Genomic DNA, 13,592 nt, shown 5'->3' with positions numbered 1-13,592 from the left:
ACCTTCTTCGCCACGGGGGATCTTGTTCTTAGCCCTGTGCTCGATAAAAGTTGTGCATAGTCTATCAAGGTGGAATTTGAATGGAAGTACTGTTGTCAGCTTACTCGTCTCCCGAGGCCATGATTCAAGGTAATTCACGCTGACCATCAAATAAATTCTCAAACAAGACCATGTCAACCCCTTGTAACATCCAGTCATCCGAGACAGGCATGAATTGGCCTTCTACATCAAAATCAACATCTCCCCCATTCAACCCCTGAAATGTCTGGTCTAACCCTGTCGGCAGCAGTTCTTCTCTCAGGCTGCTGCTGTGCGTTGAATCACAGGCAAAAGTCACCGGCGGTGGCGTTCTCAGTGGGACGTCTCCTTCGGCCAAAGTGAAAGAAGCGTCCCTACCAAGGGTGCCGGCTGCGCCTGAACTTGTCGTCGTCAACGGTGGTCGGGTAGTCCCCTCGCGGGATCCCGGTCCTCGTCTCACATATCCAGCTGGCTCTACCTGAAAAGTCCCAATATGTGGAATGTCGACACGTAACACGTCAACCCTGGTATCGGGGCCATCGCCACTCAAAAGGTTATCGTGGTCCGCCTGAGTGAACGTCAGACTGGCGTTATAGTTGCCCCCATCTGCCACTGCCGCCTCGACGGTAAGCAGTCGTTTTAGAATACGAGCAATTTTGAGAGCAATGTCGTCATTGTCGGTCTGAGCCATTGACTCCATCATCTCAAGTGTGCGTTCCATGAGCCCACGATCGGTCAGCCGTTGGTGAACAAGAAACTGAAAGGTTGCCACGGAGTCACCGACGTGATTGCCGTCCTGTCTGCGAACATTGATGTAGGCAATGCACAACACTGCACTTGCCACAAAGGCAAGGAAGTCGATACCTCGACAATATGTCGAGCTTGCGCTCGAACTTCGGAACCGTACGAAGCGGGAAAGTAATTCGCGACTGGCGTTTACAGCAGTGATTTTGCTATAGTCATAAATTTTGTCGGCCGATGATCGCAGCAGGAAGGGTAGATGGAGCTGTACGAGAAGATGGTAGTGTGAGAAGTGATTGACGATGCGAATAGTCTCGAGGAATGCATCTGTGTCGGAACTGGCAACGAAACCAAACTCTGGAGGAAGCCACCATTGGGCTGGCATCGAGGACTCGGCATCCTGCAGTAGCTTATCTATCTTGTGCGTCGCGTCAAGATCATGCAAGTCTTCTCGGTTGCGCTGGATGATAAGTCCTGCTACGAGAGACAAGAGGCGTTCTAGTCGTTCTAATGCCGGACAGGCTTCCAGGGCTTTTGGAGAGGCAAATGGACTTTCCTGAGATCCTTGAGGTAGACCCAGCATTAGTGATAGATAGCGATCTGACGTTACCAAGCGAAGCCAGATGTACTCTGGATCAACACGGTTCCAAGTTTTGACCTCGAGGGCAGAGGCACGTCGTGAGTCCCCGTCGTGCAAGCGCAACACCTGTGCCACCGTCATAGCTCGACGATTGGTCATCCAGGCTTGACGGAGGTTTCCTGCATTGTTGTGATACATGCTCTCAATCATGATGCATTCAATACCCTCTACAGAGCAGACCAGGTTATCATTGCTGGTCACCAACCTACACGCAGTTTCGACTGCGTTGGTCATGATCTCCAGGAGTCGTACGCCCAGTGCTCCAAGTCCTTTGATGGTTTTTGGAGCAATGCCTTGCAGAAAGGAACCTAACATCAACAACTTGCGTGCCATGAGGACTGGATGGGAATCTTGAGACGGTAGCCTGAAGATTTCTTTGAGTTTTGGTAGAGCCTCGCTGAGGAAGGTAGAGTATGGCGAGAAGACTGTGCCGTGGAAGAGCACCGAAACTGTGCTGTCAAGACTCGTGATGAGGTCGAGCTCGTGCTGACTAGGCCAACCTGCAAGAAGGCCGGCACAACGGTCGTCCAGACTTTTCTCAGTTGAACCATTACGACAAGTAGCGGCGCCGGTACCGAGGTATCCATTTCCTTTCCACATAGGACCGATTCGTTCATTACTTTCCGGACGCCCCTGATGCCCTGGTCAGCAGGAGATATACTCTCGATGTGCAAACTTACAATACTCACCGTTGTCTTGGCTACCGCTTCTTGCGTATCATGAAGCGCTGTGTCTGTCCCAGTACGGCGCTCTAGCTCGGCTATCGCTGCTTGCATACGGTTGAGCCTCGCCAAGTTGTTGGAAACCGCTTCGCCATCGTCTTGAAATGCCTGGCTAATGCAGCTAACTCCACGGCTTCTGCACCCGTCACAAATTGACTCGTTAGGATTGGCGAAAGTGCACCGGGTCTTCCTCCGTTTGCATTCCCAGCAGCTGTTCGTGCCTTTACGGATTTTCCTGCGCTTGAACATGGGTGATTTTTTCATGTCGCTGTTGAAGAGAGAGGCAGCCATTGTGATTTTGGCCAGGCCATTTTTCCCGGAAGTTTAGGAAGCCCCGCGGCATACAATCAAGTCTTCTTCGATACACCGCATTTGAGGCCGCCGCAGTCCTGTCAGAAGAGCGTCTCCTGTCCTGAGAGCATATCCATGTTTGGCTGGTGGAGTGGTGTACCTGTCCTGCACTCAAGTCATCTCCGCCGCGGCGGAGGAAGAGATGTCCCTCGACAGACCTTCCTCTTGCGAACAAGCTCTCTCCCGGACATGTGCCCTCGATATGCGTCTCTCCCTACGGAGGGAGTATCTGCTACCGAGATCGTGCCTGAAGCTGAAGCTGTCAACTCCTTTCAGATACGGTCTATCCTTGCCCTGTCCGGTGGTCGTGCGGCCAATGATAGCAATATCGTCTCGCAACGTAGCCCGCGGTAATTTAACGGGTACGGCAGCAATGAGGCTCCTCCGCGGCGGAGTCGTTGCTTGGTGACTAGTTCTGGTAGTTTAAAAGGGAGTGACTTCGATATTGGTACTCTAAGGGTGCTTTTCTTGTTTGACTACTTCGCTCCTAACTTGAATCAATTTCTTCTCCTCGGATACGAACCATTGACAACAGTGAAGCTGAAGTATTAACGATTGCCCCTGTCCAGCCAGTATGGTGAAATTGGCAATAGCAGGTGGTTCGGGGCGTGCGTAACCACACGTATCCGAGACTGAAACAGGCAGTGCTGATTTGGTTCCACAGAGGTTGCTAGAGAGATCATTGATGCTCTACTAGCTACACGTAACCACGATATTACGATCTTGACCAGGAATGTTGGTGCCTCCGACAACCACTCACAATTAGGCGACGGTGCTCATTGATATTAGGAGACTCATCCAAATGATGACTTGCCAGGTATCCAACGGCGTGTAGTGGACTACAGCGACCAAAATTCTCTGGTGGAAGCTCTTCGAGGATTCCATACCCTCCTTTCCTTCATACAACCGCTCTCGGACCCCGAAGGTAGGGTTCAGAAGACATTGATCGATGCGGCGATCGCTGCAGGTGTCAAGCGCTTCGCGCCAAGTGAATACGGAAGGTAATGTCTCGGACAATGCCGCTGATGCTGCGGAGTGACAACTAATTTCTTCGAAGCGCCGGAACGATTAACATGCCGTGGTGGAGTGGGAAGGAGAAAATCAGAGAGTATCTGAGAGAAGTCAACACTGAATCCAAAGTCAGTTTGCTTTCACAGAGTCTTGAATCTTTTCTCATGGATTTCCAAGGTCCTCGAATACATTCTCTTCCAGCCAGGGTTATTCCTGGATTACCTTGCCTTTCCTTACAAAACATCCAAGCACATTGACCCATTGCGAAGCGTCTTTGACATCCAATCCTGCCGAGCACTAATGGTAGAGGGTCATGGAGACGCCGTCATGACCCTTACGTCGGCAAAAGATGTCGCTGCCCTCGTTGCTCGAGCCGTAGACTATCAAGGTCAGTGGCCAGAGGTTGGGGGAATATCCGGGAACAGAATGTCGGTTGCTCAGATCATCGCGACCGGAGAAGAAATCCGAGGTATGTGTCTGTTCGTACTCGTACGTGTTCAAGTCCATTGCATGCGAGGATGATTGACATGACGACCCCGCAGGCCGTCCATTCACCATAGAGAAAGTCAAGTCGGAGGACCTGGAGGCTGGTGTTCTTAAGACATCGTGGTCTCTCGCAAAACGCCATCAATCAATATCCGAAGAACAAGCCAATGGCATGGCAACGACAGTGTCCATCGGGATACTCCTCAGCTGCTCTAAAGGCGCGTGGGATGTGTCAAACGAACTTAACCAGCTATTTCCGGACCACCATTTTGATGACATGCAGAGCTTTCTTACCAGGGTCTGGGATGGAAAGCCGGAGGAGTTGGTGTCTTCCCAGGCATGAACATGGGTTGAGGTCCGTACAGTAGATACGGCCGGAGGTTGATCTTGCGGAGAAAGCGCTCGTTTACCTGGTACTCGCAGTGAGCACGCGTCTCACGAGTGATGGTGCTTGTAGCTGGCAGGGTGTTGTACTGTAGGTCTGTGGCTGTCCCTTTCTGCATCCACACCAGGTACTCGGTACGCGCGTGTCGTGCGATGCTGAAACTTCGGAACGGTGGCTGAGCCACAGCAGAACGCACTAGCCAAATCAGGCTAGTCCGGCAGCAGCTGACCCTGGGGCTTGTGCTGAAAAGGGAATGACGCAATTGCCAGGATTTGAGATCTTCTCACTAATAAAGCGGGAGTACAAGAGTAATTTCACCCCGCCATCTCATCCTCCCACTCTCTCCTCCACCCCTTGCATAAAACTATAACCCTCACTCTACTGGCATAATAACTGCTCGTACGTAAAACATCGCAGCAAGGCCGTAGCCAATCTCAGCGATCGCCTTGAAAAGGACTTCAGTCGTCAAAGTCTCTCTATTCTCTTTTCTCTCCCTCATACCACCACCACTTCAGGCCCTTTGTGTCCTTTCATCCTCCATCCTCCCCACCTCGCAACAATGGCCACCCAATTCGAAAAGAAGCTCGTCCAAGAGGGCAACCAGACCGACTTCCCCAAGCAAAGCGACACCGTGACCATCGAGTACACCGGCTGGCTGTACGACCCTTCAAAGAACGAGAACAAGGGCAAGCAGTTTGACAGCTCCGTCGGCCGCGGCGACTTCAAGACCCCCATTGGCGTCGGCCGCGTCATCGCAGGCTGGGACCAGGGCGTGCAGCAAATGTCGCTGGGCGAGAAGAGCACCTTGATCATCCCGGCGCACATGGGCTACGGCGACCGCGGATTCCCAGGCCACATCCCACCGAACTCGACCCTCATCTTCGACGTGTACCTCAAGGGCATCAACAACAAGACTGTCTAAATTTTACGTTTTGACACACGCACAAACACACAGGCACACGCACACACGAACGAAGCCGCTCATGATCGTGTCGAAAGTCAGGGCAAAAGACAAGACAAAAACGAATGAATCCAAAATGGGGAGGATCTTCTCTTCTCTCAGAGGCTAGATAGACTCTAGTGCTTAACTGGCTACTCAAGTCAGTGAGTGTCCGGTCCAGTCCAGTCCAGTCTAGCTTGAGACACTGTTATTATGGCAAGGAATGATTAGTTATTGAGGGGGGGCATTTTATCATCGACCGGACGAAGGAACAAAAGAAACCAACATCATCATCATCATCATCATCCATTCACCAAAAAAAAGCAACTGCATGATCCTTTCTTATTAGAAAGCCAGAAGCTGCATGTTTAGATTATAGAACTTTCTAACTTTGCTTTCCAATTCTTACGGACTCTTGACCTTTGGTGATCCCGCTAGTACAGAGGAGACTTGCACACAGCCTCAACCTCTAGATCATCCCAAGTTGTAATGCCAAGGGTTGCGAGGTACCGAGTAGACACGGCCCATCCATCCATCTATCGTCCACGTACGAGGAGTTTCAAGAAAATGGTAGTGTTTCGGATAATCAACGTTCGTAGAACAGTCCTCTATTCCTAACTTGGATAACTTTAATACTTTTAGGTAGTCATGTAGGTAGTTACCGAGCTGGTCAGGTACGTACTCACACATGCATTAATAAATCGGGTTCTTTTATCAGCTGGCTCATTCAAGCACTTTCGTCTCGGCCCATCGCGCCAGAGCGACGCTCTTCTTGTCAATGTACCGCTCGGTCAAGTCGCCGAGCCAGAACAGCGTCGGCAGGGCTATGAGGCTGTAGACAAAGAGGACAATCCATCCGCCCAGCCCAGAGTCAAGGGGTGTTTGCGGGGCGGCACTGCCGCGGAACGACCGTATGGCGTTCAGCAGGGGCAATCCCATGGTCTTGATGAGGGAGAAGTGGATGAGGTAGATGGCGAACGAGATGTCTCCCAGGTATTGTGGGAAGCGCGACGACAATGCTCGGCGGCACAGGCGAGACTGGCCCAGGAAAAGGACCAGGAGCACCGCGGTCACGCAGGTGCTGAAGCGCCCCGTGTCGGGAAGATTGTTCCACGAAGCGGGCATGGTGCGTGAGAGGAATCCATGAATGGAAATGTCGCCGACCCCGAAATGCCTGTCGGGCATGGTGATGGCGTACAAGAGACAAAACACCACCGAGGCCGACATGACGTTCCGAGCAGTGGTGCTCACTCGAAGGGAATCTGTGGCCTTCTCGTCCATTTCGGCTCGCGGTAAAGTCGCTGCCGACATGGGCTTGAGTCGATCCATGTACTGATGGACCTCGCAGCACACGCTCCCAGAGATAAACAGGAACATGTCCCATTGTCCAGCCACTATGGCGCACAAGACCAAAGAGAGGAGAACGAGGAAGCGAGAAAGAGGCCGCGCCCTGGCGAGCGTCAGGAGGACAGCGAATATGACGATGGATGCCCGATACTCGTAGGGGATCGTCCACATAACAGGTTCATAACGAAGGCCGACCCTGTCGTCGGTGTGGTACCTGTCGAGATTCAACGGGTTGATGCCGGTGATAAGGTCATTGAGCCAGCAGTGGACCTGAGAGAGAAAGGTCCTTTGAGCGGTGGTATCTTTGAGCACCAGGAGTTCGTTAAATACGAGAACCGCGTTGACAAAAGTGATGAATACCACCGGCAAATAGAGCCTAATCCCTCTGCGGAAAAGGCTGGAGACGATAGAAGCATGGAGTTTGGTGAACTCTTTGTTTCTTGCCAGGGTCAAAGGTTTGTAGCTCAGCGCATACCCGCTGACCACGAAAAAGACGTCGACCATAGCGCCACCACTACAGACCAGCCGGAAGATTGGTAGCTGCCAGAGGTGAGGGTCGTTTTGTTTCCATGCCTGGCAACTTTTGTTCCGGAAGAAGTAGACAAGAAGGTTTTGGTGATAGATGACGACGATGAAGGCAGCCATCCCGCGGAGGCCATCGAGCCACGAGGTCGGGGTGATCCTTCGCTTTCGTGCGGGAGAAAACATCCTCGGCCGAATGACAAGCCAGATTGGTTGTAGGTAGGTCCAGGTCATGGGAAGGCACGTTTGTAGAGAGGAAGCCAGAGCTGACGCGGTGGTTAAAGTGGTTTTATCTGCAGTTGGTCGTCCTGATTGACTAAAAATCGGGAAAGACTGCGCATGTTGGTGCGCGCCAATGTCGCTGCCATCGCTGTCTGGCTGGCCGCTGAGCAATGGTACCAAGTGGTGGTCTTCTCCCTCTTCTCCTAGTGCAGGTAGACTGGGGGAAGTATTGGGCATCGGCGTCATGGGGGAGGGCAGGTGGTGAGCCATTTTAGAGAATCATGAGTCGAATTGACACGATCAAGAACGTCTCAACTGCTGCATTGCTGAGCTGGGTCTGCCGTGACAGTCTGTGAAAGCAAGGGAGGTGAGGCTCACCGTGTGCAGATGGTCTTGAGCTTGCCGGGACACTGCTATCAGTCTTGTCTTTACTGCAGAGACCCAGGTGCTCTTGTTAGAAAGGGGCACGGATGCTGCTGGAGACCCGGCATCCTTGAGAGACTTGACGTGCTTGACATGTTCCAACGGCTCACCGTTTCATGCCAATCAAGATGCTGGGCTCCAGCGTGACGCCTGGCTACAGCCTCCAGCAGTATGTGCGGCATGGGACCCTCGTATTTACTTAGATTAGTAGCAGAAGAAGACCAAGTGTGAGCAGAAACACGCTTCATGCCTTGACCGGAAGATGTAAGGGGCAGAGTCAAATTGACGACTGTTGTAAGGGTAAACGGTATGGAGTGCTCCTCCGCCAGACCACGTCAGGAATGTGTGCAAGACACAGTCCCCAGACATAGGAAGACGACTAGTCCTTATGAGTGAGCGAGCGGTACGGTGATGAGCCATCCAGTACTCACAAGCACCTTGCGACCCGAGAATAGAGGAAACTAAGCTTCACGCGGGCAAAAAGGCCATGCTCAAAATGGAAGGTGAGAGAGACCTTCTGCCACTGCGATTTTGTGACAGCTGTCTAACTGCTGACTGTAGCGACTGGGTCTCATCTCACCTTGGGCGCTGGGACCACACCCATGCTACATGGCGGAGACAGCAGGCAAAAATACCACCTCGAGAGATCAGGGAGAACTCCCAGGGGTGTAAGTTTGCGGCCTTCTGCTGTAGCGGTGAACTTTAACAGACCATGAAGCAAAAGTCCCCCGAACGCGAACGGACAGACGCGTTCGCAGGAAATTCGAATCCATAGGCGCGACTTTCTGCAGATCTGCTGTGGACAGCACAATAACAACCTCGACACCGTCTGCGTACGTCCAAACCGAGCAAACGCTTAAAACACCACGTTTGCAGGAAATGGAAAGTTCTCGGGGTCAGGGAAGGGCGCCAGCTGGTGCATGGCACTCCGGATACCCAAGATCTACTCAAACGATCCCTCAAGTTGACACGAGGACATATCTACGTGAGGGCGACAATGAAGGGGATCAAGGGCCGATATCATTCTCGTATTCGCCTCTGGTGGTGGCATCCATCACAATCTGCGCATACCCAATGCTGTGGCTTGTCTCAATACCAAAGACGAGGCAGGGGCGTTCAATCAATCAGCAGGTTTGTTCAAAAAGGACCAAAGAAGATTGTAACACTTCAGTCATCCGAAAATCACCTATCTTGAAGTGACTTAAGCCACTTATTCAACCCCTTCGTACTGCACTTCCCCTTGTCTCGGTTGCACATGGAGATGCCTGCCAGGCTGCGATACCACCAACCGCCGTCGGCAACATTGCATTCCGGAACCCTGAGCACTCGCACTCTGTGTTCGACAGACTTCCTTGCTCTTTGGTTCTGGACTAGCAACATGTTGAAGCCACCATGCGTCTTTGTTCACCGCCTCATTAGGCCATTGTTTCCTAAAGTACACATCAGTATGGACCTTCAACTCTGCGTGGCGTCTAGTCCAGACAAACCTCAATTGGCCGAGAGCTGGGAGTTACAATTGTCCGCATCTATGCAGAGTCTGTCCATTCTCGAAAAAGCTCCATGGACTCTTCGAACACCCAGCTCTGCATGATTCTTTCAAGCTCTTGGGTAAATTGCACCATATGGCGCAACTCGGCAAAATGGTTTCCCATCTTCTGCAGGTCTAGATGCTGGAGCTCGGTGGTGAGGAACGTGGTGCTCAGCTGCTCATTTCTCTTTTCGGCGCTCGATCGCAGACGCTCAGCCCAACCCTTGAGTTGGTTAACTCTGGCGTTGTTGTACTGTTTGGAGTACGGTCGTATGGCTTTGATCCCGGTGACCCAATTCCAAGCAGCGTTCTCGAAGAGCGTGAAAGCGAGAGGATCGCGAGTATACACGTATCGTAGCAGTCTTCTTTCCATCTCTTTTTGCTGGCGGATGATATTCGACTTGAGGCGGTGGATGAAGAATCTCTGTTGCAAGACGCTTTTCAAGGCTCCTGGGGACCGAATGACTCTCTCTGAGCGAGAACGACGACCCGACGGTCTCGATGATCCTGCTGTTGGTGTCGGGCGCTCAATGATCTCATATCCTTCAAGGTCGATTGGATTTTGAGATGTTTCTCCAGCATTGGACGACGTGGCGGCACTTTGAGAGTGTGAGAGCCCCGGTTGCTTATAGCGCAGTCAGTCAGTGTCAATCTTCTTCTTGTTCCTATTCCGGAGGATGAACTGACATGGTGAATAGATGTTTCGTCTTGAGAGTCCGCTCCACCCACTGTCCCTTTGTCGTCCTGGGTGCAACCCATCACCGCCCTGAGCGGGTTGCGCAGCGTACTCAATGCAGCCAGCATGGTCAGCCGAGTGGGTGAGGTGACTTCAACGTAATTTGCGATGCGCGACTGGCGACTAAGAAGCTAGTTGTCGCATTGACTGGTCGTCGTTCTGGAGCGAAGTAGTCGCAACAGCTGACTTCAGGGTGAGAAGCCGATGAATCGGTTGGATTGGTGTTGTCAAAAGCATGAAAAGCGATCACTTCTTTCATCTATTGCGAATTCATCTCAGGTACGCGACAATATCACCAAGTAACTACAGGTGAGGCAGAATAGACAGACCGCCTACGACCACGCGAGTCGCGACTGAAGTGAAGTCAACAACGTTGTTCTGGACGTATCGTCAAAGGGGTCCAAACAGCCAGGTCTAATCAAGAGGAACTCAAGCAACGCAGACGATCTTGTTTCTCCGTCCAGTCGACTGAATGAGGCAGACGATGCTCTACGTGGCACTGCAGACCGAAGGAAGAGAGTCTCGCAATGTTCACAGGCCCGCGCTTCTGACGGGCTGACTGTCGCCGAGTGCACGCCGTCCAGTCATCGGTCACCGCGGCCTCTCTCTTCCTTGTTCACTTCAACTTTGTTCTGCAGTTTGCTCCGTGCAGGACTTTCTCAACTAGATGGAGCCTTGCCCCATGTCGCCACGGTGCGGTTCAGGGAAGAATGTCTCTATACTTCTGCTGTTTTCGTCTCCTAACAATGCTTTTAAAAACAGGTCAGAACGTAATGCACAACAATAGTATACCAGGTAGGTATTCGTTCAGTCCTTGGCACATCATCAACAGTTGTGAAAACGTGCTTCATTCTACCTACTCTGCCAATATATACGTTCCCCCGACCCAGACGCGCACCCATAGCTCCATTCAGATTACCTGGTAGGTATGAATGATGATCGCATAACGGCATAACGGCATATTACCTTCTCAGCTCACAACTTCACCTTTCCGGCCTTCAACACTTCCCACTCCTTCTGCGAGAATGGCTCGTAGCGATCACTGTCAGGTCGGAGGTAAAACACCCTCTCACCTCCAACTTTATCCGGGTCCACGCCCTCCAGCCTGAGCACGTGTTTCTGCTGTTTGTTGTTTCCTGTCGCCATGACACTCGCAACAACCCGCAGGAACACAGGCACGGCGTACTTGGGCAGACTTCGGCGGGCGTGCGTAGCTAGACTCTCCAGCACGGCGTCGCCGACGGGACTATCGTCTGTGGTGACGTCCTTGAGTAGAATGGCCGCACACCCGGCTCGTCCTTCGTGATTGGGAATCGCCACTCCATAGACATTCGCCTCGAGAATGTGAGGGTGTTGACCTAGGACTTCAGACACTTCTGCCGTGGACACATTCTCACTTCGCCAGCGGAATGTGTCTCCTATGCGGTCGGAAAACCACAGAAGGCCATCCTTGTCGAACCTGACGACATCGCCGGTGCGGAAATATGCGTCGCCTTTCTTGTGCACGTCCCGCAAGATCTTCGAGTCGCTGGCCTTCTTGTTGCCAAAGTACCCTTGGAACTTGGCGCCAACGTCCTTCGGATCCGCAATCTTGTAGAGCAATTCGCCTGTCTCGCCACGGGGAACTTTGATGCAGAACCCGGTCTTGGCATCACGTCGCGGAGTTTCCGTTTCCCAGTCGACTTCGACGATAGACTGCATGAAGCTCTGCATAGCCTGCATAAGAATGCCGGATTGACCGATAGCTCCTGACGAGAAGGTGTTGCGAGACAAATTAAAGCTCGCTGACACGCCTTCTGTGGCTCCGTAGAATTCGGCAATCGTTGGGACTCCAAATCGATCGCGGAATTTGTCCCATACGTCCGGCCTACAGCCATTTCCGAAAGCTAGCTTCACCTTGTGTTTCGTCCGATCGTCTGGACGAGGCGGGACGGCAAGCAGATAGCGCAAGGTTTCTCCAACGTATTGGATCTTGGTCGCTCCGGCTGCAGCGACCTCGTCCCAAAAGTTGGTCGCCGAAAACTTGTGGCCGAGTACTAGTGTAGAACCAGAGACCAGGCAGAGGTGAAACCCCAGTTGGAAAGCCGACGAGTGGTACAGAGGCATAGCCGTGTAGTATCGATCAGGGTCTGATTTGTCGACCGGACGGAGGCCGATCCATCTCGCGATGAAGCCTGAGCCCCAAGCCGTCCTGTCCCAGGGGACGATTGCGGCCTTCGGGAGACCCGTGGTGCCTGAAGTGAAAATCAAGACGCACGGCGATCGTCCAATTGCTCCTGCGCGAGCCGAGTCTGGAGCCCGATAAGGAGGAAAGTATTCGAGAGAAGATTGCAAGCCTGTCGTCAGAACGACCACATCGATGGGCAAAGCATTGTTGCGGAAGTCCGGCGCAGCGAAAGCCTGTTTTGCCTCGGACGTGAGCACCCTGGACTCGATTTCAGGATCGACAATGATAAGTCTGGCCGTGGATGTTTTAACACTGTGGATAAAAGGACCCGAGGTCAAGTTGTAATTGATAAAGGCCGGAAGAGCGCCCAGAGACCAAATCGCCAGATTCAGGAAGACAAACTGAGGGCTGTTCATGAAATCGATGGCAATGATCTCGCCTGGAAGGACTTTGTGGACCGAGTGTAGCCATCCCGCGTATCTTAGAACCGTCGTATAGGTGTCCTTGAACGTATATTTCTTTCCTTGGTAAATGAGGAACAGCTTGTCAGCGACTTCCGGGTTGTTGGCGTGGCCTTCGAGAAGGTAGAACGAGTTCGTGCGATCGGCTTTCACTCGTTCGTTGAAGGCTATCTGAGAGGCCGTCAAGCTCTTAATCAAGTGAAGATCGGGCGATATTCTCCATCGTGCATTGAGGTAGGCAAGGCCAGCAAGGGCCGCAGGGACAGATAACACGGTACTGGAAACTGATACACGGGATTAGAACCGGTGGTAAGCCACCAAGACAGCTGAGCGCTCAGCTGATAGGAAACGGTGCTCACCATCCATGATTACGGCGTCGCAATCAGTCGCTTTCAGTGAATCGTGGACATTGCTGAGAGGAGATGGAAGAATGACAACGCAACTGGGCTTGTGAATGCATAGTGAATAACAGGACGCCGGCAATTGATAGATCCAACTTCCACTTGTACTTGTGCAGCCTCTTTAGCGAAGGTCCACGACAGCTTTGATGAGTTGTAACTTGTCAGTGCTTCTGACTAGGTGAATTAGGCCTCACGGATAACGGAGCATGCGCACGCCATGTGGCCCGCCAGCCGAGGCACGTTGAGCTTGGGGTTTCTGGGGTTTAGACTTCACCGTATAGATTTGCATCGTCGGGATATGTTTGGCCGTATTGCGCTGATATCCCGCTGCCAATGACTACCAGTGCTTTGATGCCGTCCTCACAGGAATGAGTTTCACGTTGCCTAGACCAACGTCAATAAATATGCCTACCAAGGTATGTGCTACCTGTGCTTTGCTCCAGAACCCGTGGGGTCACACGTTGTGGCCCTGAAACCGTTAAACGCACAAG

The 13,592-nt window shown here is 52.3% G+C and overlaps 6 protein-coding genes across 6 annotated transcripts; 2 read left to right on the top strand and 4 right to left on the bottom strand.

Annotated features, from left to right (window-relative positions):
• Positions 1-124: 124 nt before the first annotated feature.
• PV08_09655 (uncharacterized protein) lies at positions 125-2,412 on the bottom strand (the record flags this gene model as incomplete). Its single annotated transcript, XM_016383971.1, has 2 exons — positions 125-2,032; positions 2,089-2,412. 2 exons carry the CDS (start codon positions 2,410-2,412, stop codon positions 125-127), a joined length of 2,232 nt encoding a protein of 743 aa, XP_016232594.1.
• A 634-nt stretch (positions 2,413-3,046) lies between these two features.
• Positions 3,047-4,312, top strand: PV08_09654 (uncharacterized protein; the record flags this gene model as incomplete). The annotated part of the gene is made up of 6 exons (XM_016383970.1): positions 3,047-3,080; positions 3,137-3,207; positions 3,262-3,473; positions 3,530-3,611; positions 3,661-3,952; positions 4,026-4,312. The coding sequence occupies 6 exons, from the start codon at positions 3,047-3,049 to the stop codon at positions 4,310-4,312; spliced, it is 978 nt and encodes a 325-aa protein (XP_016232593.1).
• A 601-nt stretch (positions 4,313-4,913) lies between these two features.
• Positions 4,914-5,276, top strand: PV08_09653 (uncharacterized protein; the record flags this gene model as incomplete). Its single annotated transcript, XM_016383969.1, has 1 exon — positions 4,914-5,276. One exon carries the CDS (start codon positions 4,914-4,916, stop codon positions 5,274-5,276), a length of 363 nt encoding a protein of 120 aa, XP_016232592.1.
• Positions 5,277-6,017: 741 nt separating this feature from the next.
• On the bottom strand, positions 6,018-7,631 carry PV08_09652 (uncharacterized protein; the record flags this gene model as incomplete). The annotated part of the gene is made up of 1 exon (XM_016383968.1): positions 6,018-7,631. The coding sequence occupies one exon, from the start codon at positions 7,629-7,631 to the stop codon at positions 6,018-6,020; it is 1,614 nt and encodes a 537-aa protein (XP_016232591.1).
• Positions 7,632-9,334: 1,703 nt separating this feature from the next.
• Positions 9,335-10,140, bottom strand: PV08_09651 (uncharacterized protein; the record flags this gene model as incomplete). Its single annotated transcript, XM_016383967.1, has 2 exons — positions 9,335-9,961; positions 10,024-10,140. 2 exons carry the CDS (start codon positions 10,138-10,140, stop codon positions 9,335-9,337), a joined length of 744 nt encoding a protein of 247 aa, XP_016232590.1.
• Positions 10,141-11,047: 907 nt separating this feature from the next.
• Positions 11,048-13,066, bottom strand: PV08_09650 (uncharacterized protein; the record flags this gene model as incomplete). The annotated part of the gene is made up of 2 exons (XM_016383966.1): positions 11,048-12,984; positions 13,060-13,066. 2 exons carry the CDS (start codon positions 13,064-13,066, stop codon positions 11,048-11,050), a joined length of 1,944 nt encoding a protein of 647 aa, XP_016232589.1.
• Between the last annotated feature and the right edge of the window lie 526 nt (positions 13,067-13,592).

Source organism: Exophiala spinifera, assembly GCF_000836115.1.
Source record: "Exophiala spinifera strain CBS 89968 unplaced genomic scaffold supercont1.7, whole genome shotgun sequence".
NCBI classification, from domain to species: domain Eukaryota; kingdom Fungi; phylum Ascomycota; class Eurotiomycetes; order Chaetothyriales; family Herpotrichiellaceae; genus Exophiala; species Exophiala spinifera.
The sequence above is the reverse complement of the archived record's forward strand: the minus strand, read 5'-3'. Positions and strand labels throughout refer to the sequence as shown.